This window comes from Loxodonta africana, chromosome 2, assembly GCF_030014295.1.
Source record: "Loxodonta africana isolate mLoxAfr1 chromosome 2, mLoxAfr1.hap2, whole genome shotgun sequence".
Taxonomy (NCBI): Eukaryota; Metazoa; Chordata; class Mammalia; order Proboscidea; family Elephantidae; genus Loxodonta; species Loxodonta africana.
This window is the reverse complement of record NC_087343.1, coordinates 39716663-39742226: the sequence shown is the minus strand read 5'-3', so window position 1 is coordinate 39742226 and position 25564 is coordinate 39716663. Positions and strand designations below refer to the sequence as shown.

The following is a 25564-nucleotide window of genomic DNA, read 5'->3' as shown; positions in this document are numbered from 1 at the left end:
AGAGTGAACAAAACCAAAAACTCAAGGAAGCAATTAGTCCAAAGGACTAAGGTACCACATGAACCACAGCCTCCACTAGACTGAGACCAGAAGAACTAAATGCTGCCCGGCTACCGCTACCAACCACTCTGAGCAGGAACACAATAGAAGGTTAGAGCTGGAGAAAAATGTAGAAAAAAATCCAAATTCATAAAAAAGATCAGACTTACTGGCCTGATAGGGACTGGAGGAACCACCCATACTATCGCCCCAAGACACCCTTCTAAAATGGAACTGAAGCCACTCCAGGAGATCACCTTCCAACCAAATAATAGACGGGCCTATAAAACAAACAATAACACCCATAAGGAAGGTGCTTCTTAGAACAATCAACTTACCAGATCCAAAGGGCGACATCTGCCCAAAAGCAAAGATGAGGAGGCAGGAAGGGTCAGGGAAACCAGGTGACTGGAACCGGGGAATCCAGGGTGAACGTGGGCAGGGTGCTGACATGTTATGGAGATTACAAACCAATGTCATGGAACAATTTGTATACAAATTACTAAATGGGAAACTAATCTACTATGTAAACTTTCACCTAAAGCACAGTATAATGTTCAAAAACAAAAACCAAAAAAAAAGACAACGAAAGAAAGAATGAGAAGAAGGGGATGCCTCATTCAGACCAAAGGAGAACGAGGAGGCCCCGGACCCAAAGAGCTGATCTCATTGCTAAAATGTTAGATGAAAGGGAAGTGACTGCAGCTTTGAGACATTTCCAACTCACAGAACATTTGAACAACGTCCTGGGGCAAAAAAGTGCCATGGATTCCATCAATTTCAGAGTTAAAATGGACTGTGGCAGTCCTCCCCCGCCCCACCCCATCCCTGAGAAGCACCCAGGGTGGGTTCCACAGCAACTCTTCCAGTGTTGCTCCTCAGAGAGTCCAATTTATTCACTCTAAGCTAATTCTTTCAGATTATAAATTTTTAGAGTCAAAATTCCCTCTACTTAAGAGGGAATACATCTCATTAGGAGTACTTCTGCCCATCAGATTGCTCTATGTGTATGTGGTATGACTTTAAAGTAATGACAGCTGCATTAAGCAGTGGGCAAAGGGAGTAAATCCCACCTTCGTTGTTAACTGCATGGTAAGGATCAGCATGAATTCAATTCCCAAAATGTGGGGATGGATCCAGTCCTCACCTCACCTTCCTACTTCTCCATCATTGTTGCCAGCCGCTCACACGGCACACTCTCTCTCCAACTCTTGCCACCCAGAGCTGGGTTAGAGCTCACAAGCTAGACAGACACCATCTTTCAGACCAGCTGCCCATGTACCATTTCTCAGACCCTAGCCACCTAGAGTTAGGTCAGAGATCACACATTAGAAGGACACCTTCTTTCAGAGTACCAAATAGGCAGATGTCAGCCTCTACTGGCTCTCACTGCCCCTGTGGGTTTAATTCACTAGAATGACTCACAGAATTCAAAGAGCATATACCATACTGACTGGTACAGACTTATTACAACCAAGAAAGATACAAATAAAGAGACTCATAGGGTAAAGTCTGGGAAGGCTCACAGCACAGAGCATCCATGTCCCATAGAGGGACATGCTACCCTCTCCCGTGCAAGGTCACCAAATAGGAAGCTCATCTGAGCCTTAGGGCTCAGGGATCTTATCAACCTCACCATATGCCCATGATAGATTACTTCATGTTCCTGAGGCTTAGTCAACATTCGGCCCCAGGTGGTCCCTCTTGGTTTGGTCAGACCCCATTCATTAATCTCGGGTGCTGGTCTGGCTCCAAAGACCCAAAAACAAAGGCCAAATTGCTTTCTGCAAGATGATTCCACACCTCGCAATGATGAACTTTAAAAACAAACAAAATAACTAATTGCAGGCAATAACATTAGTATTTCCCTCAAGGTAGTCGCTTAAGGAAACTATTCGTTCTTTTACTGGCATTGCCATTTCTCAAAATATTTTTGGAACTCTCTATAGCACTGCTGAAGGGAATCATCACTCCTTATTTTTTACCAAAAATGGTTTTACTAGTTGGACACAACTTCATTTATTTACCTGGTTTGACTTCAAGTGGCTCTTGGCTTGTTCTAAAAATACAAACCAATTCTCAAAGGATAAAAATCCACAATCAAAAAAAAAAAATTAAAAACAAAACAAAAAGCTGCCACAGACTTTGAAAACAAAGTTTTCCAACCATATTTTGAATAATAATAGCATTCATAAAACCTGACCGGCCACCCAAAATGACTACTCTGAGGAGGTCAATGGTGTTTTTGGAAAGGAAGGGACTTCTATATAAATTAATGAAAAGTCTAAAAAGACTATAGAGTTAGAGTGATTTCACATTCCAATATGAACTAACAAAAAAACTTTTAAAAGCCAAAGATTTTAAGTGCAATAGACAAAGAGCGAGCCATCAGTAGTTGCTTTGGTCATTTGGTGTGGCCAGCAGCGGCAGAATCCCAGGCTGGAGACCCTAGGGGTTCTATCCCAAGGGCAGATTAACCAGTATGTACCATCTTATAGAAAGCAAGGTATGCACAGGCTTAACTGTGTTAACTTACTAATCTGTAGTGAGCAACTTCACCTGGGTTTCACTACATCTTTGACCGTTGTGAAAAACAGGTCAAATTGTGTACTACTGATTAGAATACGTAAGTACAATTAAGCCCATGTATACTTTGCTCATTGGGTAATCCATTCCCATTTCTTCCCATAAGACAATGTTATGAAAGGTAAGACTCTAATATCTTTTCCCTTCATTTTCCTTGTTTGTCATTTTTCAACACTGGCTGCAAATAAGTATCACCTGGGCAGGTTTTTTGGGCAGCTTTTAAAACATACCAATGACTGGCTACCTCCAGACCAAATGAAACCAAATCTCAGGGGGCAGTGTGTGTGTGTGGGGGGGGGTGGGTGGGTATGTGTGTATATTGTTTATTTTTCTTCTTCTCCCTCCCTCCCTATTTTTCTCCTTGCCATCTTTCTTCTTTCCAAATTCCCCAAGTGATTCAGAAGCATGTTGAAGACTGAAACCCACAGGTGTTGGTCCAGATGAGGACCATGGCATCTGTCCAGAGAGCCCATCTCAACTAGTTGATGAAGTGAGCTCCTAAATAACTCACTCCATGATTCATAAAAACTAGAGAATATCAGACTACTCAGCAGAAACCATGCAGGCAAGAAGGGAATGGGATGACATATACAGAACACTCAAGGAGAAAACCTGCCAGCCAAAGATCATATATCCAGCAAAACTCTCTCTGAAATATGAAGGCGAAATTAAGTTATTTACAGATAAACACAAGTTTAGAGAATTTGCAAAAACCAAACCAAAGCTACAAGAAATACTAAAGGATATTCTTTGGTCAGAGAACCAATAATATCAGATATCAGCACAACACAAGGTCACAAAACAGAACGTCCTGATATCAACTCAAATAGGGAAATCACAAAAACAAACAAATTAAGATTAATTAAAAATAATAATAATAATACACATAACAGGGAATCATGGAAGTCAATAGGTAAAAGATTACAATAATCAAAAAGAGGGACTAAATACAGGAGGCATTGAACTGCCAGATGGAGAGGGATACAAGGCCATATAGAACAATACAAGTTAGGTTTTTACTTAGAAAAATAGGGGTAAATAATAAGGTAACCACAAAAAGGTATAACAACTCTATAACTCAAGATAAAAGCCAAGAAAAACGTAACGACTCAACTAACATAAAGTCAAACACTATGAAAATGAGGATCTCACAATTTACTAAGAAAAACGCCTCAGCACAAAAAAGTATGTGGAAAAATGAAATTGTCAACAACACACATAAAAAGGCATCAAAATGACAGCACTAAAAACTTATTTATCTATAATTACGCTGAATGTAAATGGACTAAATGCACCAATAAAGAGATAGAGAGTCACAGACTGGATAAAGAAACACGATCCATCTATATGCTGCCTACAAGAGACACACCTTAGACTTAGCGACACAAACAAACTAAAACTCAAAGGATGGAAAAAAATATATCAGGCAAACAATAAGCAAAAAAGAAGAGGAGTAGCAATATTAATTTCTGACAAAATAGACTTTAGACTTAAATCCACCACAAAGGATAAAGAAGGACACTATATAATGATAAAAGGGACAACTGATCAGGAAGACATAACCATATTAAATATTTATGCACCCAGTGACAGGGCTGCAAGATACATAAATCAAATTTTAACAGAATTGAAAAGTGAGATAGATACCTCCACAATTATAGTAGGAGACTTCAACACACCACTTTCGGAGAAGGACAGGACATCCAGTAAGAAGCTCAATAGAGACACGGAAGATCTAATTACAACGATCAACCAACTTGACCTTATTGACTTATACAGAACTCTCCACCCAACTGCTACAAAATATACTTTTTTTTCTAGTGCACATGGAACATTCTCTAGAATAGACCACATATTAGGTCATAAAACAAACCTTTGCAGAGTCCAAAACATCGAAATATTACAAAGCATCTTCTCAGACCACAAGGCAATAAAACTAGAAATCAATAACAGAAAAACTAGGGAAAAGAAATCAAATACTTGGAAAATGAACAATATCCTCCTGAAAAAAGACTGGGTTATAGAAGACATCAAGGAGGGAATAAGGAAATTCATAGAAAGCAACGAGAATGAAAATACTTCCTATCAAAACCTCTGGGACACAGCAAAAGCAGTGCTCAGAGGCCAATTTATATCGATAAATGCACACATACAAAAAGAAGAAAGAGCCAAAATCAGAGAACTGTCCCTACAACTTGAACAAATAGAAACTGAGCAACAAAAGAATCCATCAGGCACCAGAAGAAAACAAATAACAAAAATTAGAGTTGAACTAAATGAATTAGAGAACAGAAAAACAATTGAAAGAATTAACAAAGCCAAAAGCTGGTTCTTTGAAAAAATTAACAAAATTGATAAACCATTGGCTAGACTGACTAAAGAAATACAGGAAAGGAAACAAATAACCCAAATAAGAAATGAGAAGGACCACATCACAACAGAACCAAATGAAATTAAAAGAATCATTTCAGATTATTATGAAAAATTGTACTCTAACGAATTTGAAAACCTAGAAGAAATGGATGAATTCTTGGAAAAACACTACCTACCTAAACTAACACATTCAGAAGTAGAACAACTAAATAGACCCATAACAAAAAAAAAAGATTGAAACGGTAATCAAAAAACTCCCAACAACAAAAAAAAAAAACTAGAGAATATTGCTTGGCCCATACATATGATCTTAGAAAATAAAACAAAATGGAGGATGAGAGGTATATATAGTCCTCAGTTTGCTAAAAAAAAAAAATGAAAACACTCTTGTAAAGACACAGGCAAATGCATGAAACTACACCAGAGACTAGTCTTAGAAGGGATTCCATTTTTTTCCTTTGGCTTGCTATAGTTTCTAAACTTTCCACAATGAATATGTAGCACCTTTGTGATACCTAATCTCACGCTGGCTTGTTGACTTAAGAGATAAAAACCACATACCAGCAGTGTCTTGGGCTGTCACATCCACACCATGTGTAACCATGACCCTGAGGCATTCCACGTGTCCCTTTGCAGCAGCAAGATGAAAGCTGAGAAGAGAGAGAAACACAATTACCTTAAGATTTCCACGCTCTAGAGTTCACCTCTGCCCTGTTTTTGGCCTCTTCTTTATGCACAATTTCTCCCCCTTGTGCTACACCACCACCCAATGAGTAGGTATTACCATCAGTGTAATTTTAAAGAGGAGTCCAATCACTTATTCATTGACACTTCTTATTACGTGACGGAGCACAAACGTGATCTTAGGTTTTCTGACCTAAAGACCAGACTTGAAAGAAGCAGAAAGACTCAACTACCAATTTGTCTCTATGAAACATCGACAGTTCGAGAGTCCCAAATAGATTCAATTCCTAAATGATAAATACTTTAATAACTTTTTTTTTCCGGCTATCTAGCAGTTTTACCAAAGCCATTATTTTTAAGAAGTAGGCTCAATAAACAGAGACATGTCTAATTCAGGCAGTGGTCAAAGTTCTCAGACAACATCAACACCAAATCCACCTTGCGCTGTAGCTGAATAGTTGCACACAACATGTGTTGAGTGTCAATGTATGTCAAGCATCTTCCTATATGCTTTTCTATTCACTCTCCTTTCATCCTCATAACAGCCCTTTGAGGTTAGTCCTGTTACTGTCTCCGTTAGATGGCTGATGTCTACAGCTGGTTAGTTGCAAACACCATTAAATAAAGCCCACGATTAGGCCCCAGGATTTAATGAGACTTGGGAGAACAAGCCATGCTCAGCATGTTTAGATTGGTCATTAAAAGAAGGGATAACATCCAAAGGCCACACAAATCACCCCTGCAGGTCCAGGGGGGAAGGGACTCCTCCAGGCAGAAGGAAAGCACAATTCCACCGGGCATTCAGGCCCAGGGGCTGCAGTGACTGAAAACCTTGGGAAGGTCTCCACCACGCAGGCCTCCCACTTCTGTTTCTTTCTGCTGAGAGAAGCTAGCAAGTCTTCCAGTTCTCCTCCTACCTCAGCTGTTTTAGGGAGTTGGTCTCTCAGGATAGTTCCCATGCAGCATCTTATATCTAAGACCTCTGAATTAACGCCCCGACAGTTCTTTTATCATAGGTTGGGATCTGGCACTGGGGCCCAGGGTCACACCCAACTACCAAATTCTAGAGCTAGTGTTTGAACCCAAGTTAGTCTGAGCCCCTATCTCTGCTCTCAATAACCAGGCTCCAGTGAAGGTAGACAGAGTCCTGGACCATTAAATGAGGATACTTCAGTTCTGGTTGCAAATCAGCCATAACTTAGCTGTGTATCTTTGGGAAGTTAGCGTAACCTCTCTGAGCCTAAATTTCCCCCGTTGTAAAGTATGAGGATTGCATCAGATGATTTCTAACATTTCTTTTGGTTCTAACACTCAATTATTTTAGCCTACCTGGCTCTGATCACACAAACTATGTCCGCATTTGCAGAGCAATTTGTGTTAATGTCTCTGTACAGTCAAAATTTAGTTTGTAGGGGAAAAAAAAAATTTTTTTTTTTAACATTATAGTTAAAGTCTCATCATATGGAAGGACTTGGGAATGTGGCGATGTGTTTAAATGGAATTCCTGATTAAATTCATCTTAACCAAAAGAACCTCCCCAAAAGGCAGTGTTTAAGCGTTCTGTGGATAACCAAAAGACTGGCAGTTTGAACTCACCAGCCGCTCCTCGGAAACCCTATGGGCCAGTTCTACTCGTCCTAGAGGGTTGCTATGAGTCAGAATCGACTTGAGAGCAAAAGGTTTTGGGATTTTTTTTTTTTTTTGGTAACTTAGTTTTTTTGAAGTTCAGATTTAAACAGTTAATCTTATGTTTTTAACTGATCTTGGTACAAAGTTTCTAAAATGCCACATAATTGAATTGTTCTTGAGGATTTTCAGTCACCATTAAGAACCTCAACTATTGAAGTCTGCTTTTAGGACTACTATTCTAAAGGCCCCTGAATTACTATAAAAGCTTTATTTATAAAGTGCATTATATTAATTCATTTAAAATATACTATGAATAAGTCGGAAACCCTGGTGGCGTAGTGGTTAAGAGCTACGGCTGCTAACCAAAAGGTTGGCAGTTCGAATCCACCAGCTGCTCCTTGGAAACCAGGTAGGGTAGTTCTACTCTGTTCTATAGGGCTGCTATGAGTCGGAATCAACTCGATGGCAAAGGGTTTGGTTATTTTTTAGTAGTTGTTAATATTTGTCTTCTTTTCTTAATGTCTACGTTTTTGCTTCTAAGCTGATTACTCTTCTATCTCCTATGACCAAGGAAGAACTAAATCGAAAGTATCTGGACAAGAGATTAGCCATATGCCATTCTCCCGGTAAAAGTGCCAGGCTTACCGATTAGTATGTCCATATGAGCACGCGCGGAGCCCTGGTGATGCAGTGGTTAAGAGCTCGGCTGCTAACCAAAAGGTCGGCAGTTTGAATTCACCATTAGCTCCTTGGAAACCCTATGGGGCAGTTCTACTCTTCCCTGTAGGGTCCCTAGGAGTCGGAATTGACTGAATGACAACAGGTTGGTTTTGGGGTTTTTTTTATGAGCACACATGAACACAACACACACACTTACTTTAAGTTTTGATTGAATTATAACATATGTAAAGAAAACGACACAGATCATAATTATATAGCTTGACAAAATTTCACAAATGGAACGTGCCCACTTTACCTTCATAAAAATGAAGAAGCAGAACATGTCTGAAACCGAAAAGCCTTTTCCGTATTTCCTGTTAGTACCCGGAAGCTCTCCCTATGCCCCATCAGTCATTAAGCCCCAACCCCATGTGACATCTGCATTTTTTCTACTCTGAGGTTTCTTGGTTCCTTCTGGAATGCATGCTTTATCTACAGGGGGTTAAAACTGCAGACATGTTTGACAATGACGCATCACTGTAGGCCATATAGTAACTTTAACTATACAGAATATGATGAGTGACTTTAAAAAAGCTTCATGATATGGTCTTAAGCCAAAGTAGGGACCAGTTTAGATAGCTCAAGAATATACCTCTGTTGGAGAACAGTCTGGCAGCTTCTTACAAAGCTAAACATAGGTTTACCATTTGATCCAGCAATTGCACTCCTAGGTATTTACATAAATGAGGTAAAACTGTTATACCCACATAAAAACTTACACATGAGTGTGTACAGTAGCTTTATTTATAATTGCCAAAAATTGGACGCAACCCAAGATGTCCATCAATATGTGAAAGCATAAACTGTGGTACATCCATACAATGGAGTATTATTATTCAGTGATAAAAAGAAATGAGCTATCAAGCCACAAAAAGACATGGAGGAATCTTAAGTGCATACTGCTAAGAACCCAGCCCCGAAAAGCTACATACTGTATGATTCCAACTCTATCACATTCTGGAAAAAGCAAACTACAGAGGCAGTGAAAAGATCAATGGTTGCCAGGGGGTTAGGGAAGAATAGGTGGGACACAGGGCACTTTCAGAGCAGTAAAACTATTCTATATGATACTATAATGGTGGATACAAGACACTGAGTATTCGCCAAAACCCATAAAACCACACAACACAAAAAGTGAACCCTAATGTAAACTGCAGATCCCTGGTGGTACAGTGGTTAAGAGCGAGGCTGCTAACCAAAGGGCTGGCAGTTCAAATCCACCAATCGCTCCTCTGGAAACCCTATGGGGCAACTATACTCTGTCCTATAGGGTCGTTATAAGTTGGAATCGACTTGATGGCAACAGTTTGGTTTTTGGTTAATGTAAACCCTACTGGTTGCTTCAGCGTTGATTCCAACTTATCGCTGCCTCTGACTCACAGCAACCCTGTAAGACAGAGTAGGGTTTCCAAGCCTGTAATCTTTACAGAAGCAGGCTGCCACGTCTTCCTCCTACACAGCTGCCAGTGGGTTTGAACAGCTAACCTTTCACTTAGCAGCCCAGCGCTTAATCACTGAGCCACTAGGGCTCCTCAGTGTAAACTACAGACTTTAGTTAATAATAATGTATCAAAATTGGTTTATCAATTTTAACACATGTACCAAAAGGGTGCAGGTTGTTAATAGGAGAAATGACGTGTATATTGTGTGGGGGTGGGGTGGGAAGGGAAGAGACATATGGGAACTTTCTGTATTTTCTGCACAATTTTTTCTGTAAACCTACAACTGCTTTAAAAAATATAAAGTCTATTAAAAAAAAAAAACACACACACACCTTTCCAAGGATAAGAAAAACAACCAACTTAAATGAGATTTGGTCTTAAGAGAATATCAACACCCCATCCACTGTGTGTATGTGTATGTGTGTGTGGGTGTGTATGTATTTTTTTTAAGTCTACTACTTAAATTCATGTCTGCACACATTTTACACGGGAAAAGAAAAAACTAAAACCCCACACAATACATGTTTGAGTGCATACACAATAACTGTGATACACACACAAGCAAGCAAACAAACAAAAGTACAGGCTACAACTGTGGTCTAAAGTTTGCAAAGACTTTCTTAAGTTCAGTGGTCACATCCTGTGGAATGGCAAGGGTTCTTCGGTAATGAATTAGAAGTCAAAGAAGATGCTCCTCTGCTGGCTACATTTCAGAAGAGAAAATATAAAATAAGAGAGAACAACCATCAGACATATAGTTACCTTGGTACCTACTACTGGTCACTATGATTAACTTGCCTTTTGCTTAATACTGTATCATTGCCACAGTTAGAAAATCATTTTACTACTTAACTTGGGACATCATGTTTATAGCCTGAGTTTGCTAAATCGGTTCTCATGTAAAACTAAAACGGTCAGTGTACTGGTTTAGTTTTGTCTTGTTTTTTGAAAGGTGTGCAAAGGAAGAATAAGACACAAATTAGACAAAGAAATGATTTGTCAGCATCTCCTTTATATTACGATAGCACTTCTGAGCTCAATTTATATATCTTATACTTGAACAAAACCCTCGTGGCGTAGTGGTTAAGTGCTACAGATGCAAACCTAAAGGTTGGTAGTTCGAGTCCACTAGGTGCTCCTTGGAAACTCTAAGGGGCAGTTCTACTCTGTCCTATAGAGCCACTATGAGTCAGAATCGACTCAACAGCCACGAGTTTGGTTTTATACTTGAACAATAAACAAGTACCCAAAAAAGGACCAGGCCATTTTATTTGTTTACTTTCCCCAGAGAGAAAGCTGCTAGAAGACTGGAGCTGTGTCTTCTTTCTCTCATTCCCCTGCTACACCTGGAAGAAGCCATTCATCAAGTGCAGAGTAAGCGCCCTGTGACAGAGGGGCGAAGTGGGAAATCACACTGTCATGGTCTCCTTTGTATATTTAATTTAGACATCTACTCATTTAAAGGTTTTAACTTCAGGAAATCTGGTCCTTATTCCTAATATCCATGATTTCAAAAAAATTCAGCAAAGTTTTCAACATCATAACTTTATTAAAACTTAGAGGAGGCACAAAAACATGTAGTCAGATGAAATATACTGAGAAGCAAGACACTGGGGGAAGGAGTTGACCTATGTAATCTTTAAGGGCTCAGAGGAGTCAGGCTAACTGGGTTTGAACTAATTAGTGTGTGATCTTGGACAAGCTACCAAGCTCTTTGCACCTCAGTTTCCGCATCTGCAAAATGGACTATTGTGAGTAACAAACGAGCTCCTCTGTGTGAAGTATTTCCCAAAATGTGAAGCATGTGATGAACACCCCAAAAATGCCGCCAATTACTATAGCCTCACCAACACAAGGCAAAACACTGAGTCTAGGATCTGCTGCTTAATAAAAAAAATCACCTCAACGTTCAGAAAAGACAGGCTAGCAGAAGTTACATCACAACCAAATTACTGCACTGCTTTAAAAAATGATGGAAGGGAAGGGGAAGCAAAGGGGAGGGGAGAGGGAGGAAGACAGAAGGAGAAGGAGAGGGAGAGGGAGAGGGAGAGAGAATAACAGCTAAATGCATTTCCATGGAATGGAAACTTGGGAACAAAGTCATAGACAGTCCCAGTCTACAAAGAATCATCGAAGACCAGTCTTGTCTAAAGCTCAGGCATGAGCTGCTAACATTCTAGCACCTTTCACAGGAGTGAAAATCTCCAAAGCAAGATTTGGCAACAGCAGGCCATTAACATTTAGCCTCTGAATATGAACCCGAAGTAGAGACAATTTTTAATTAGATACTCCAGTGGAAAGTTGAGTTTTGTTAGGTGGAAAAACATTTGTCAGTGACAGAACCTGGATTTGCAGATGACAATGAGTAGATTTCCTTTCTTATGCAGTGACTAACGAACGTAGGTGTCCTCAATGGTGTCAGTCTGGGTGACTGCCGGGCTAGGGGCTACCCCTCTCTGGATGGTGGGCAGACATCTATAGGGTTCTGTAACGCTTGGGGAGCAATGCTGCCCCAGGTCAGCACACGGCTATTAAAGAGCATCGATGGTGCCCTCCAGGGTCTATGTCCTAGGAAGCTGACTGCAAGAACATACCAGTAGATGAAGAACGTCTGCAGATGGTGATTGGCAGGCAGAAGGTAAGGCCCTAGGTTGGTTAACGCCCCCGCCCCTTAAACAGAGCCAGTATTCTTGACAGTGTTAATTCCAAGGCATTGGAACCAATCCAGGTATGAGACAGTTTTGATGTGTCTATAGCTGTATATTTTTACACGTACTGCTGTTACTATAGCTAAATATATTCTTTCACTTATATATCTACTATAGCACTAGTGGATCGATATGCTGGACAGTCTTCTAAGCACTGAGAAAAACAGGGACTAAAACAAAGCTCCTGCCCTCATGGAGCTAGTCTTTTAGCAGAAAGACTAAAGATAAACCAGTGGCTGTTAACTAAGAGTGATCTTGTCCTCCAGGGGGACAGCTGGCAATGTGTGAAGACATTTTTCATTGCTAGCTGGTAGGGAGATACTACCAGCACTAGTGGGTGGAGCCAGGGATGTTGGTAAACACCCTAAAAATGCACAGAAAAGCCCCCACAACAAACAATCATCTAGTCCAAAATATTAATAGTGTCAAATAGGAGAATCCTGTGATAAATCATTAAAAACAAATTCTATTAAAACAAATTAACTAAAGGCTATGAAAACAACTTGAGCAAATTTAAATGTTTTCTTATTGGGATATAATTCACATACCTTAAAATTCACCATTTTAAAATGTACGTACGATTCAGCGATTTTCAGAATATTCACTAAGTTGTGCAACCAATACCACTATCTAATTCCAGAACATTGCATCACTCCAAAAAGAAACCACAAACCCCTAAGCAGTCATTCCCCATTATCCTGTCCCCTCAGCCCTGGAAACCACTAATCTTCTTTCTGTCTCTATGGATTTCCCAAATCTGGACATTTCATACAAATGGAAGCATATAATATCTGGCTTTTTGTCTTCTTTTAATAAAAAGAATTGTCTCAATATTCAGAAAAGACAGGCTAAGCAGAAGTTATATCAGAACCAAATTGTTAACCGGTAAGGCAATACTGGAAACCCTGGTGGCGTAGTGGTTAAGAGCTACAGCTGCTAACGAAAAGGTCAGCAGTTCAAATCCACCAGGCGCTCCTTGGAAACTCTATGGGGCAGTTCTACCCTGCCCTACAGGGTCGCTATGAGTTAGAATCGACTCGACAGCACTGGGTTTTGGTTTGGGAAGGCAATACCACTAGCATCTAGTGGGCAGAGGCCAGGAACGTCATTAAACATCCTACAACGCACAGAGAAAAACATGGCGAATAACGGACGCTTTGGTGACTACTAGAAGGTGTATAAAAACTTTGTATCCAGTTCTCTAAACTCATGTCCACTGACGGGGACACACGTCACTACCCAAGAGTACAGAGATGGCTATCCAGATTCTGATGTAACTAAACTGGCAGCTCTTCAACAGCCCAAGCTTGACCACTCCAAGTGTGGCCCACGGACCAGCAGCATCAGCATCTCCTGGAAATTTATTAGAAATTCAAGCCCTACACCAGACCCACTGCCTCAAAAGTGGCTTTTTACAGGATCCCCAGGTGAGTCCTATGCACACAAGGTTTGAGAAGTGCCATTTTAAAAGGAGGACAAGTTAAAAACCTCACCCCATCATTTTTACCGAGCACCCTTTATTTCTTTTGAAAACAAAATTCCCGAAGTCTTAAAAACAATTTCATGGACATGTTCCACAAAAAAGGAATCTACACTGTTTTATGTTTTGTTACAATAGGGAATGTTTAGCTTTGCTTATAAAGCTCAGCTGCAGCCCTTCAACAGCGACAGAACTAAAAGGCACAAGTAGAGCAGCCTGAAGATTTTTATAAACTACTTTGATCCTTTCACTGCTTATTGATATTTGGAATTTCCTTGCTTGTGTCATTTGGAAAGCTTCCAAGGTTTCAGTGCTTAAGAGTTTGGTGGATCTCTCTCTCTTTTCTTGCTTTCATTTTTTTTCCCCTGAAGAGAACTGACTGATGTTTCCAGTAGCCTCCGACGACAGCCAGGGTGGCAGACTGAAGGCTGGGTAGAGGAAGCAGAGGAGGGAGAGTGAGTGGTGGGAGGCCAAGTGTGGTCAGGGTTTGCTGCTGTGTTGTCGTGATCATGGCTGAGGTACTTAACTTCAGTTTCAATTAAACAGTAATAACATCAATAACAATAGCACACAAAAAACCAGACCCATTGCCTTTGAGTTGATTCCGACTACTGGCAGCCCCATGTGTTACGGAGTAGAACTGCTCCATAGGGCTTTCTTAGCTGTCATCTTTACAGAAGCAGATTGCCAAGTCTTTTGTCCGTGGCACTGCTGGTGGGTTCGAATCATCATCCTTTAGGTTGGTAGTCGAGTGCAAACGACTTGTGCCACCCAGGGACTCATAAATAGTCCATTGAAAAACTATGTACTAGACACGTTTTATATTTTAACTCATTATACATAACAATCCTGTGGGGGGAGAGTTACTTTTATCATCCCCATTTTATGGAGGAGGAAACTAAGGCACAGAGAAGTTCAGTAACTTGCCCAAAGTCCCAAACTAGCAAGCAGTGGCCTGGATTCTAACCTAAGCATCCTGCCTCCACGACTGGCCCCTCACCACTCTGCTGAGAAACTCTATGGTTAGATCGCTCTGCAAATTGTGAAATGCTATACTAACATAATACAATGTACTGTTCTTTAAAAAACAAAGCTTAAACTAAAAACTGGAAGCCTTTGGCAAAAAGCAAACACAGGCTTGTCACGAGGGCAGAGTAGGCGTTGCCAGTGCTTTCAAATCAATGGGAATGTAATCCAAGCACTGAAGCAAACAGAGCCTGCAATGGGGGATTCAATTCCTACAAAACCACTCAGCAAGTTGTGCAAACTTTCTCTAAGTAAATACTTCAGACAAGGCTGGGCTATTTCTCAAGACTCTTAACCCAAATGGGTCTTAAACTGTTGCCACTTGAAAGTCTATTAGCTATTGGGAATGGTGTTGGCGGAACAACATAATGAACATATTTAATGTCACTGAACTGTACATGTGAAGATCACTGAAATGGCAAGTGTTTTGCTACCTATTTATTTACCACAATTAAAGAAAAAAAAAATCCTATGAGTTATGGCCTGGAAATTTCTTTCTGTCTTTCAGAGGAATAACAAACACAATTCTGGTTTCTGGATTATCAGCTGAAACACATATTTGAAGAAAACAGAAGCTCACAGGCTACTTTTGGAAGACTTCGATTTTTGAGGCATATTCACTCACACAAAACTTCACTTAAACCTCATGCTTTCTTGTCTCTTCATCACTCTGGCTCCTGAAACCAAGAGAGCCGGCAGAGTAAAGTCAAGAATGCAGCAAGCCGGCTGCCACAACTGGGATGCCAATACAGTCAATTTTCACTCCCCAAATCAGCCAGCCACCAATGCCAACCCAAAGAAACAACCGAACACCAAATCCTACCAGCATTAACCACATTCCAGAATCCCAGAGTGTCTGAAAAAAAAGTAAAGGTCCCAGGGGGATAAACTGGTTCAATGTCATTTCATAACGACACTGAGACTCAAGTTAGGAAATGCGTAAAAGATCAGGTCTTGAACTCACCTCCCCTGCCTCAAAGAGCTGTTTCTCCCTAATATACCCACCATTTCTTTAAAAAAAAAAAAAGAAAAACCTTTATTTCCATGGAAGGGGTCACTGTGGTAACAGACTCAGAAATACTTCATGATAAACAAACATCTTTCCCAGAATCCCTTTCAAGTATTCCCAGAATCCCTTGAGAGTTCCCAACATTTCAGCTCTGCAACAGGGGCCTCACATTCCAACCACCTAAAATTGCCTATATTTTTATTATACTCCTTTTACAAGACTTCTTTCTAGGATGTAGGGGATAATTCTACTAAATCATATTTGAACGAATCAAAGAAATTAAGAAGTTAGAATGATTTAATCTAAAACCCACCCCTTGTGACCCTGGCTCCCTCTCTGGCCTCACCTTCTAGCACTCTCCCCTGTTCACCAGGGGGCTTTTGCTGTTTCCTGAGCACATCAGGGCGTTGCCTTGCTGTTGAGAGCCCTTTCTCCAGAAAAGTACAGGGTTCTGTCCCTCCCTCCATTAAGGACTCTTGAATGAAAGCCTCTGCTCAAAAAGAGCTTCCTTTCCCAGGCTTATCCAAAGTGGCCCCTGTCAGTTTCTCCCTCCTTGCCATCTTCATTGCACCTGACAATATATTATTAAAGAGCTATTTATCATCCCTCTGCATGAAGGCAGGAGCTTTGTCTTGTTTATTGCAATTTTTCTAACACCAAGAACTGATTTTTTCTTTTACCACGATGCAAAATCTTTCATTTTGGTTTTATAGTCTGAAGTTTGTATTTTGAATTCCTTTAAAGCAAGGCACACCCATAAACTAGAATAACCTTAAATCTTTCTCAGGCTGTAATGTAAGTTCTTGGGGTTCCTGGGAGGTGCAGATGGTTAAGACGTTGGGCTGTTAACTGAAAGGTTGGAGGTTGCAGTCTATCCGGAGATGCCGTGGAAGAAAGACCTGGCAATCTTTTTTTTTTTTTAATTTTTATTGTGCTTTAAGTGAAAGTTTACAAATCAAGTCAGTCTCACACAAAAACTTATATACACCTTGCTACATACTTCCAATTGCTTTCCCCCTAATGAGACAGCCCGCTCCCTCCTTCTGCTCTCTTTTCGTGTCCATTTCGCCAGCTTCTAACCCCCTCTACCCTCTCATCTCCCCTCCAGGCAGGAGATGCCAATAGTCTCAAGTGTCCACCGATCCAAGAAGCTCACTCCTCACCAGCATCCCTCTCCACCCCATTGTCCAGTCCAATCCCTGTCTGAAGAGTTGGCTTTGGGAATGGTTCCTGTCCTGGGCCAACAGAAGGTCTGAGGGCCATGACCACCAGGGTCCTTCTAGTCTCAGTCAGACCATTAAGTCTGGTCTTTTTACAAGAATTTGGGGTCTGCATCCCACTGCTCTCCTTCATTATCCTTTGGTCCAGGTGGGTTGAGACCAGTTGATGCATCTTAGATGGCCGCTTGTAGCGTTTAAGACCCCAGACACCTCTCTCCAAGGTGGGAAGCAGAATGTTTTCTTAATAGATTTTATTATGGAAATTGACTTAGATGTCCCCTGAAACCATGGTCCCCAAACCCCCACCCCTGCTACACTGGCCTTTGAAGCATTCAGTTTATTCCGGAAACTTCTCTGCTTTTCGTTTAGTCCAGTTGTGCTGACCTCGCCTGCAATCTTTTTTTTTAATACGAAAAAAATGTGTTGACATTTATTAAAATATATTGGTTAGTATTCACAGAGACTTTGTAAGAGAACTAGGTTTTAGAAAAGTAGCAGCAGAAAACTGAGTGACTGTCCATGCTGTATGGTGGAGGGTAACTTCCTGGTGGCCAGATGAAGTGAATTTGATAGGTGGGCAGTCTTTCTAATTCGGACATGTGATTAAAAAAACAAAAACAAAACTCGTTGCTGTGGAGTCAATTCTGACTCATAGCGACCCTATAAAAAAAAAATAGGACAGAGTAAAACTGCCCCATGGGGGTTTCCAAGGCTGTAATCTTTATGTAAGCAGACTGCCACCTCTTCCTCCTGCAGAGCTGCTGGTGGGTTCGAACTGCCAAGCTTTTGGCTAGGAGCTGAGCTCTTAACCACTGCACCACCGGAGCTCCTGGACATGTGCTAAACCCTGGCAAATACTTTATGCAACTTGAAGGAACAGAACTAGCTTCCCCTCCTGTCCTCTGTGTTCTTCTTCTCTGCCTGAGAGGGGCCTGGGAAGTGCAGTGCGGGGACGTATGGGGAAGTATGGGGAAGCATGGGGAAGTGGGAAAAGGAAGGAGAACGTTTATAGTATAAACTCAGTAAACATAAAGGACCAGTGAATATCCTATCTGTGACTGCCTGTGACTCAAAGTTTACCAAAGGTTTGAAATATTAGATATTTGTAAAGGACATCCCTAAAAAAAAAAATAAATAAACTATCTATTTTTCTAGGTTCTTTGATTTTCATCTTTACTTTCAGCTGGATCATCAGAATAATTCATCTGAGCCTCATAGCTACAATGTGATTTAACGTCATACTCTTAGGCTTTGTAGATAAAAGGACTGGCAATCTTTTCTGAAAACTCAGCCACTGAAAACCATACAAAACACTGTTCTACCCTGACATACATGGGGTAGCCATGAGTTGGAACTGACTTTACACCAACTAATTTAAAGTTCTTAAGGGAGAGAGGCTATGTCCTTTATGTTATGATAAGCTGGACTGTCTTCCCAACAAAGTACAATATAACAGTTCTAAAGGAGCCTTTGTGGCCCAATAGTTAAGGGCTCAGCTGCTAACTGAAAGGGTGGCAGTCTGAACCTACCTGATGGCTCCGTAGGAGAAAAGATCTAGCGTTCAGTTCAGTACCCTATGGGGCAGTTCTCCTCTGTCATACAGGGTCGCTATGACTCGGAATTGACTCGACAGCGCACAACAACAACATAATGGTCCTCAAAGTGTGGTCCCAGGACCAGCATCAGCATCACCTGAGAACTTGTTAGAAATGCAAATTCTCAGGCCCTGACCCAGACTGCTTGGGTGGGGTCCTGCACTCTGTGTTTTAAGAAGCCCTCCAAGTGATTCTGATGTAAGTTTAATTTTTTAGGACCACTGGTGTAGTAGAAAGAAGTATGAATTAAATGTCAGTAGTCCTTGGTTCAAGGAACCCTGGCGATGCAGTGGTTAAAGCGTTTGGCTGTTAACCAAAAGGTGGCAGTTTGAGCCCATCAGTGGCTGCGTGGTAGAAAGATGTGGCAGCCTGCTTCTATAAAGATTTACAGCCTTGGAAACCCTATGGAGCAGCTCTACTCTGTCCTATCGGGTTGTTACGAGTCAGAATTGATTCGACGGCAGTGGGTTTGATTTTTGGATTTACTCCTTGGTTTATGAGTCAGAATCAACTCAACAGTAACAAGTCACTTGCTTAGAGCTCCCTGGGTGGTACAAACATTATGTTCAAGTGCTTAACTTGAAAGGTTGGCAGTTTGAATCCACCCAGAGGCACCTCGAAAGACAGGCCTGGTGATCTACTTCTGAAAGGTCACAGCCTTGAAAACCCTGCGGAGCACACATACGGTCTCCATCAGTCGGAATCGACTTGACTCAACTAACAACAAAGTCCTTGGTTTGGGCCCAACTATGCCACCATCATACTATGGGGCAATAAAGGCACTCAGTCCCTCGCCTCAGTTTACTCATCTGGTCTACATGATCACTAAAGCCTTTACTAGCTCTGAAAGGCTATGATTCCAACCCAGCCTACCACGTGTTCTATGGCACTTATTTACTGCAACATCTAAATTCTAATGAGGTCACTGGGCTGAAATGAGGCTTAGTCCACACAGAATATTTCAGTGGTAGGATCCTAACAATAGGATTAAAAGGATTCAACTTCCATTTCAGATTATAGTCTAGGGATAAGGAGGGCAAGACTAATCGCTTCTAGTTATAAACGCTTTGAAAAACTGAATTCTACCCTGCCAACAGGGAGGAACCCTCTGGGCCTGGATGCCCCACGCTCCGGGCAGAGGAGTACTGCCTCCATTTCAAAAGCAGCTGCAGCAACAACTTTAATCACTGCTCCTATGAGGAACTGATATAGCAGAAATTTTGAGAAATGGAAGCATTTGTTGTCTTTTCTCTGCTAAATGCTTCAGAGGGGTATATAATAAGCGGCGGCTGGCATTAAAAAAAAAAAAGAAGGGACTGTAAAAATAGTATTAACCCATTGCCGTCAAGTCGACTCCGACTTCCTATAGGACAAAGCAGAACTGTCCCATAGGGTTTCCAAGGCTGTAATCTTTATGGAAGCTGACTGCCCCCACTGAGCAACTGATAGGTTCGAACCACAGACCTTTTGGTTAGCAGCCAAGTGCTTAACCACTGTACCACCAGGGGTCCTTAAAAACAGTATTACTGTCCTTTAAGTGCTCACAGTGTACTAAAAGGATCAGCAGGGTTACTTCTCCTGGGGACAGATCTCCTGGGGGCAAGAGGGAGGAGCCGTGAGATGAAAGATGGATACAGGAGCCAGGAAACCACACCACACTCAAAGCTGACATGAGCTCTTTTCTTCAGGATTGTCTGGTTTCATAAAAGCGGTCTGGAAGCAGTATTTGGGCATTATGAAAGCTGCGTTAGGGTCAGTGATTAGTCTGCTGTGGTCACTGATAAACCCCTAGACTTTGGTACCTAGAGTCATTTGTGCTAATTCCTGATAGAATTTTCCTCTTTCATTAAAGGACTCATTAATGCCAGAGTGATTGAGAGCATCAAGTGAGAATTTTTTTTCCCCCCCAGTTTCTGTCAAATTGATTCCCACTCATTGCAACCCCATGCGTCTCAGAGTAGAATTATGCTCCACCAGGGTTTTCCAAGGCTGATTTTTCAGAAGCAGATTGCTAGGTCTTTTTTCCGAGGCACCTCTAGGTGGACTCAAACCGCCAATCTTCAGGTTAGCAGCACAGCACATTTACCATTTGCACCCCAGAGACCTAAGGGTCTTAAAAATGGTGAAAGAATGAACAATGTGTTGAATGAATGATATATTTGGAAGCCCTAGCAGTGTTGAGGTACTCAGTAATTAATATAGTTATTAATTGGGTAAAATGGGCTGTAACCCTTGAGGGCTGAGAGTCTGATAACAGCAATAAGATTAAGCACATGGGTAACTAAATCCAAAATTTGTTCCCATCAAGTTGATTCTGACTCACATGGACCCCATATGTTACAGAGTAGAACTGCCTGTAATCTTTACACCAAAGCAATCAACTGCTAACAGAAAGGTCGGTGGTTCGAAACCACCTGTGCTCTGAGGGAGAAAGATGCTGCAGTCTGCTCCTGTAGAGATCACAGCCTCAGAAATCCTACGGTGGAGCTGAGTTGGAACTGACTCGACAGCAGTGGGTTTTTTTTTTTTTTTTAATAAAAGCAGATGACCAGGACTTTCTTCTGTGGCACCATTGGGTGGCTATGACCCTCAACCTTTAGGTTGGCAGTTGACTGCAAACCATATGTGCTCTCCAGGGACCTGGGTAACGACGAACCATCAAATCTTACATGATTTTAGAAAGGCTGTGACATTTTGGAAATGAGGAAAGAGCTTCAATAAGAGAAAGGGAACGGGACCTTGGATGGTGCGTAGGATTTGGTGGGACGGGTAGTGTATGGTAGTGGCATTTTGGAAGGCACGAACTTAAGAGCAACTGAGGTGAAGAAGCAGAAATTTCTCAAGCACAGGCAAGTGCTGGTGTTTTTAGCTACCTCAACTCTCAGCCCGTCTGGTTGCTGTTCACCGTGAGAGCCTCCTGCTCCCGTGTGGCGCCCTCTGGGTGAGAGCTGCTCCCGTGTGGCGCCCTCTGGGTGAGAGCTGCTCCCGTGTGCTGCCCTCTGGGTGAGAGCCTCCTGCTCCCGTGTGGTGCCGTCTGGATGTGTGCTCCAGGTCTGCCCCCACCCTCCCCTGCTCTGCTCTGTACCACAGGGAACCCGGCCTCCCAACTCTCGGCCAGTCTGGTTGCTGTCCACCATGAGATCCTCCTGCTCCCGTGTGGTGCCGTCTGGATGTGTGCTCCAGGTCTGCCCCCACCCTCCCCTGCTCTGCTCTGTACCACAGGGAACCCGGCCTCCCAACTCTCGGCCAGTCTGGTTGCTGTCCACCATGAGATCCTCCTGCTCCCGTGTGGTGCCCTCCGGGTGAGAGCTGCTCCCGTGTGGTGCCCTCTGGGTGCATGCTCCAGGTCTGCCCCTACCCTCCCCTGCTCTGCTCTGTACCACAGGGAACCCGGCCTGCCACGCCCTCCTGACCTCTGGATTCTGGGTGAGGCCAGCAGCAGAGGGCACTGACTGAGGACTGGGGGGAGAGGCAAAGCCAGAGCATTTTAACCCTGAGCAACAAGGACCCATTTAAGTGTCTAAAAATGTTCATTTTCCATAGACTTAATCCAGCTTTGAAAATAGCCTTAATAAAACTCAATTAAAAAATCCTGTGATCCGACACATATCTTAATCCAGTTCTTAATTTCCAAGTCCATTCTCATCAATTTGCACCACTATTGTGGTTACAAGTCTTACACAATTTTGTAATATGCTCAGCTTTAACATATAACACTATTTTCCTTTAAAACCCTCAGGAATTATTTTCGATATACCAAAGTTTACCTTTCATCTTACTCTTGTACACAAGCATTATATAAATATTTATTTTTAATTTAATTTTGTTCAAGTATTACATACTATAATTATAATAAATGCCAGGAAAAAAATTCACCCAAAATTCCCAATGTTTTCATTGCACTGTATTTTCTTCAAAATCCAAAAGCTTGATTTTGGATTGGTAATTTCAGTGTGGAGGGGAAAAAAGCAAGGTGATGGAAGTCATGTCAACAGGAATTGGTTAAAAGAGACTAAGCTCAGGCAGACAGACTGGCAACCTCTGGGCCCAGTTCAGCCAGGTGTAGCATTTGCTTCCAGCTGTTCAAGGTTTTTAAATGTTTCAAAAATTTGATGCCAACGTTTAAAAACTGGGAGATGGCAAATAATTATTGGATTTCTAGCTTCTCCTAAGAATCTGGGAGGTCTGACAATGGTGGGACCACATTGCAGCATACAGCACTTAGCCAGGGCAGGGTTGTGGCTGCTGATTTAGACGGACAAATATTCCCCAGGCTGCCACAGGCCCCACCCTGCTTCACCCACCTTCATTCCCTGCCAGGCACCTGCAGGGATTAGGGTTTGAGACATGTGTTCTAAACTGTTCCCTGCACTGGGTAAGTGCTGTAGGGTAGACTGAAAACATAAGACAGCCTTGCCTTTGGGCTTATAATCTAGTTGAACCAAAAATAGTATATACCTACTCCTCACCCAATTAATACTCTCACTTGGCTTGCTGAAGGTGAAGAGGACTTGAAGTACTTACTGATGAAGATCAAAGACCACAGCCTTCAGTACAGATTATACTTCAACATAAAGAAACCAAAAATACAACTGGACCAATAAGCAACATCATGATAAACTGAGAAGAGGTTGTGGTTATCAAGAATTTCATTTTACTTGGATCCACAATCAAGACCCATGGAAGCAGCAGTCAAGAAATCAAATGACACATTCCATTGGGCAAATCTGCTACAAAAGACCTCTTTAAAAAGTGTTAAAAAGCAAAGATGCCACTTCAAGGACTAAGGTACACCTAACCCAAGCCACATATTTTCAATCGCCTCACATGGATGTGAAAGCTATACAGTGAATAAGGTAGATGGATAAGGTAGACGGAAGAAGAATTGATGCTTTTGAATTATGGTGTTGGTGAAGAATAGTGAATATACTGTGAACTTCCAGAAGAACGAACAAATCTGTCTTAGAGGTACAGCCAGAATGCTCATTTGAAGCACAAATGGCGAGACTTCATCTTGTATACTTTGGACGTGTTATCGGAAGGGACCAGTCTCCCTGGAGAAGGACCTCATGCTTGGTAAAGTACAAGGTCAGTGAAAAAGAAAACCCTCAAGTGAGATAGACTGACGCAGTGGCTGCAACAATGGGCTCTGCATAACAATTATTGTAGGGATGGCACAGGACTGGTCAGTGTTTCATTCTGTTGTACACAGGACTGCTATGAGTCAGAACTGACTTGTTGGCATCTAACAATGACACTCACTTAAAAACTATCTCGTTATTCAGCATTACACATCTATAATAGTAAAAAATCTGCTATCTGACTATTTTGCACATTGACGATATACATCTGGCAGTAACAACAGCCAAGGTGCAGGGCAAGAGTTAACACTGGCTGTGATAGTTAAGATTATGTGTCAACTTAGCTCGGCCATGATTCTCAGTGGTTTGGCAGTTACGTAATGATGTAATTTGGCAGTTATGTAATGATATAGTCATCCTCCATTTTTTGATCTATGTGGTCATCCTCCACTTTTGCATAACACCGATTTTTGCATAATGACCTGGTCTTTGGAGCCTAATCACGTTGATAAGTGAAGAGTGGCTGCTCATTAAATACACAGTTGTTGTTAGTTACCATTGGGTCAGCTTGGAGTAATGGAGACCTTATGTGTAACAGAACAAAATGCTGCCTCGTTCTGTAACAGAAATGAAATGTTCAAAATTGTTAGTATACTCGAGTCCATTGTCGGGGCCACTGTGTACTTTCAGTGCCTTCTAAGCTAGGGGGCTTATCTTCCATCACTATATTGAACCATATTCTACTGTGATTCATAGAGTTTTCATTGGCTAATTTTCAGAAGCAGATCACCAGGCCCTTCTTCCTAGTCTTGGAAGCTGCACTAAAACCTGTACGCCATGGGTGTGCTGGTATTTGAAATACCAGTGGCATAGCTTCCAGCATCACAGCAACACACAAGCTACCACAACACAACAAGCTGACAGAGTGGTGGTAGTTAAATAATTAGAGAGGACAGTTTAAATAATATGTAATAAAGTACTATGCTGATATAATCCAAAGATAAGGAAAATCAATGAGGGCTGGAATTATATAAATTCCATGAAGAAGAGCTATGTAATTCAGAATTTGTGGAATTAAGACTGGCTAAAAAAAAAAAAAAAATTTTAAAGGTAGCCCCTCTAGACCTAGGAAAGCCAAGTGCAGGAGACGGCCCAACCTCTACAGCTGGTCAGGACATTAGTGCTTCCCTACCCTTCCAGGGGCCTTCTTCAGTCCATCTGAAACCAGTCATGGTGTCATACCTGCTGGGAAGCTCTGGGCTTGGCAACATGGGGCCTCACTACAGAGGGTGTAGCACAATGGTCTGCAACTTGAACTGACCGTTTCAAATCACCTGAGTTGGTTTAAAAAACCTGAGGCCCAGGCTGTACCCCAGACCAATTAAATCAGAATTTCTGAAGGTGGAGGGATCAAGTAGTTTTCAAAGCTCCCCAGGTGATTTGATTTGGGGCCCTGAACTTTACCAGTGGCTGTTATGATTTTTTTGTTGTTGTTGTTGTTATGTTATGATAGGCTCTTAAAGAAGGGAGGAACACAATAGCTATGCTGTCTCTGTCTTTCTAACTTGGGCTGGCCTCTGTTCATGCTGTTACCTATACCGAAACGGTCCCTTTCCCTGGCACCTACTCAAGTCCTACTGATGCATTCTTCAAGGCCCACCTCACATCACACCTCACCCAGGAAGCATGTCTAAGCTACTCCAGCATTTTCCCATCCCTCCCTGTCCTTACAGTCAGTGTTCTAGTTTAGTACTTATTCTCCACTACTTTCACTGGTCTTGCCTTCTCTGCTACATGCTATGCATCTTGTAGGCATGGACCATGCAGTCTGCTTTTTTTGTATGTACATACCATCGAGTTTGCTATATTTTAGACTCAGGGAGTACATCCCGACTGGCAGATTAATGAAACACCTAAATTTGAGCATTTTGCAAGGTATGAATGGAGGTTTATTACCTTTGAAAATCTATGT

The 25564-nt window shown here is 41.7% G+C and overlaps 1 protein-coding gene across 4 annotated transcripts in view; it reads right to left on the bottom strand.

Annotated features, from left to right (window-relative positions):
• RAI14 (retinoic acid induced 14) overlaps positions 1 to 25564 on the bottom strand; it is a 201418-nt gene that overhangs the window by 47298 nt on the left and 128556 nt on the right. For all 4 annotated transcript variants that reach the window (XM_010588088.3, XM_010588089.3, XM_010588090.3 and 1 more), the window contains exon 4: positions 5560 to 5648. In XM_010588088.3, the coding sequence (XP_010586390.1) occupies positions 5560 to 5648 (89 nt within the window). The remainder of the gene's footprint in view (positions 1 to 5559; positions 5649 to 25564) is intronic.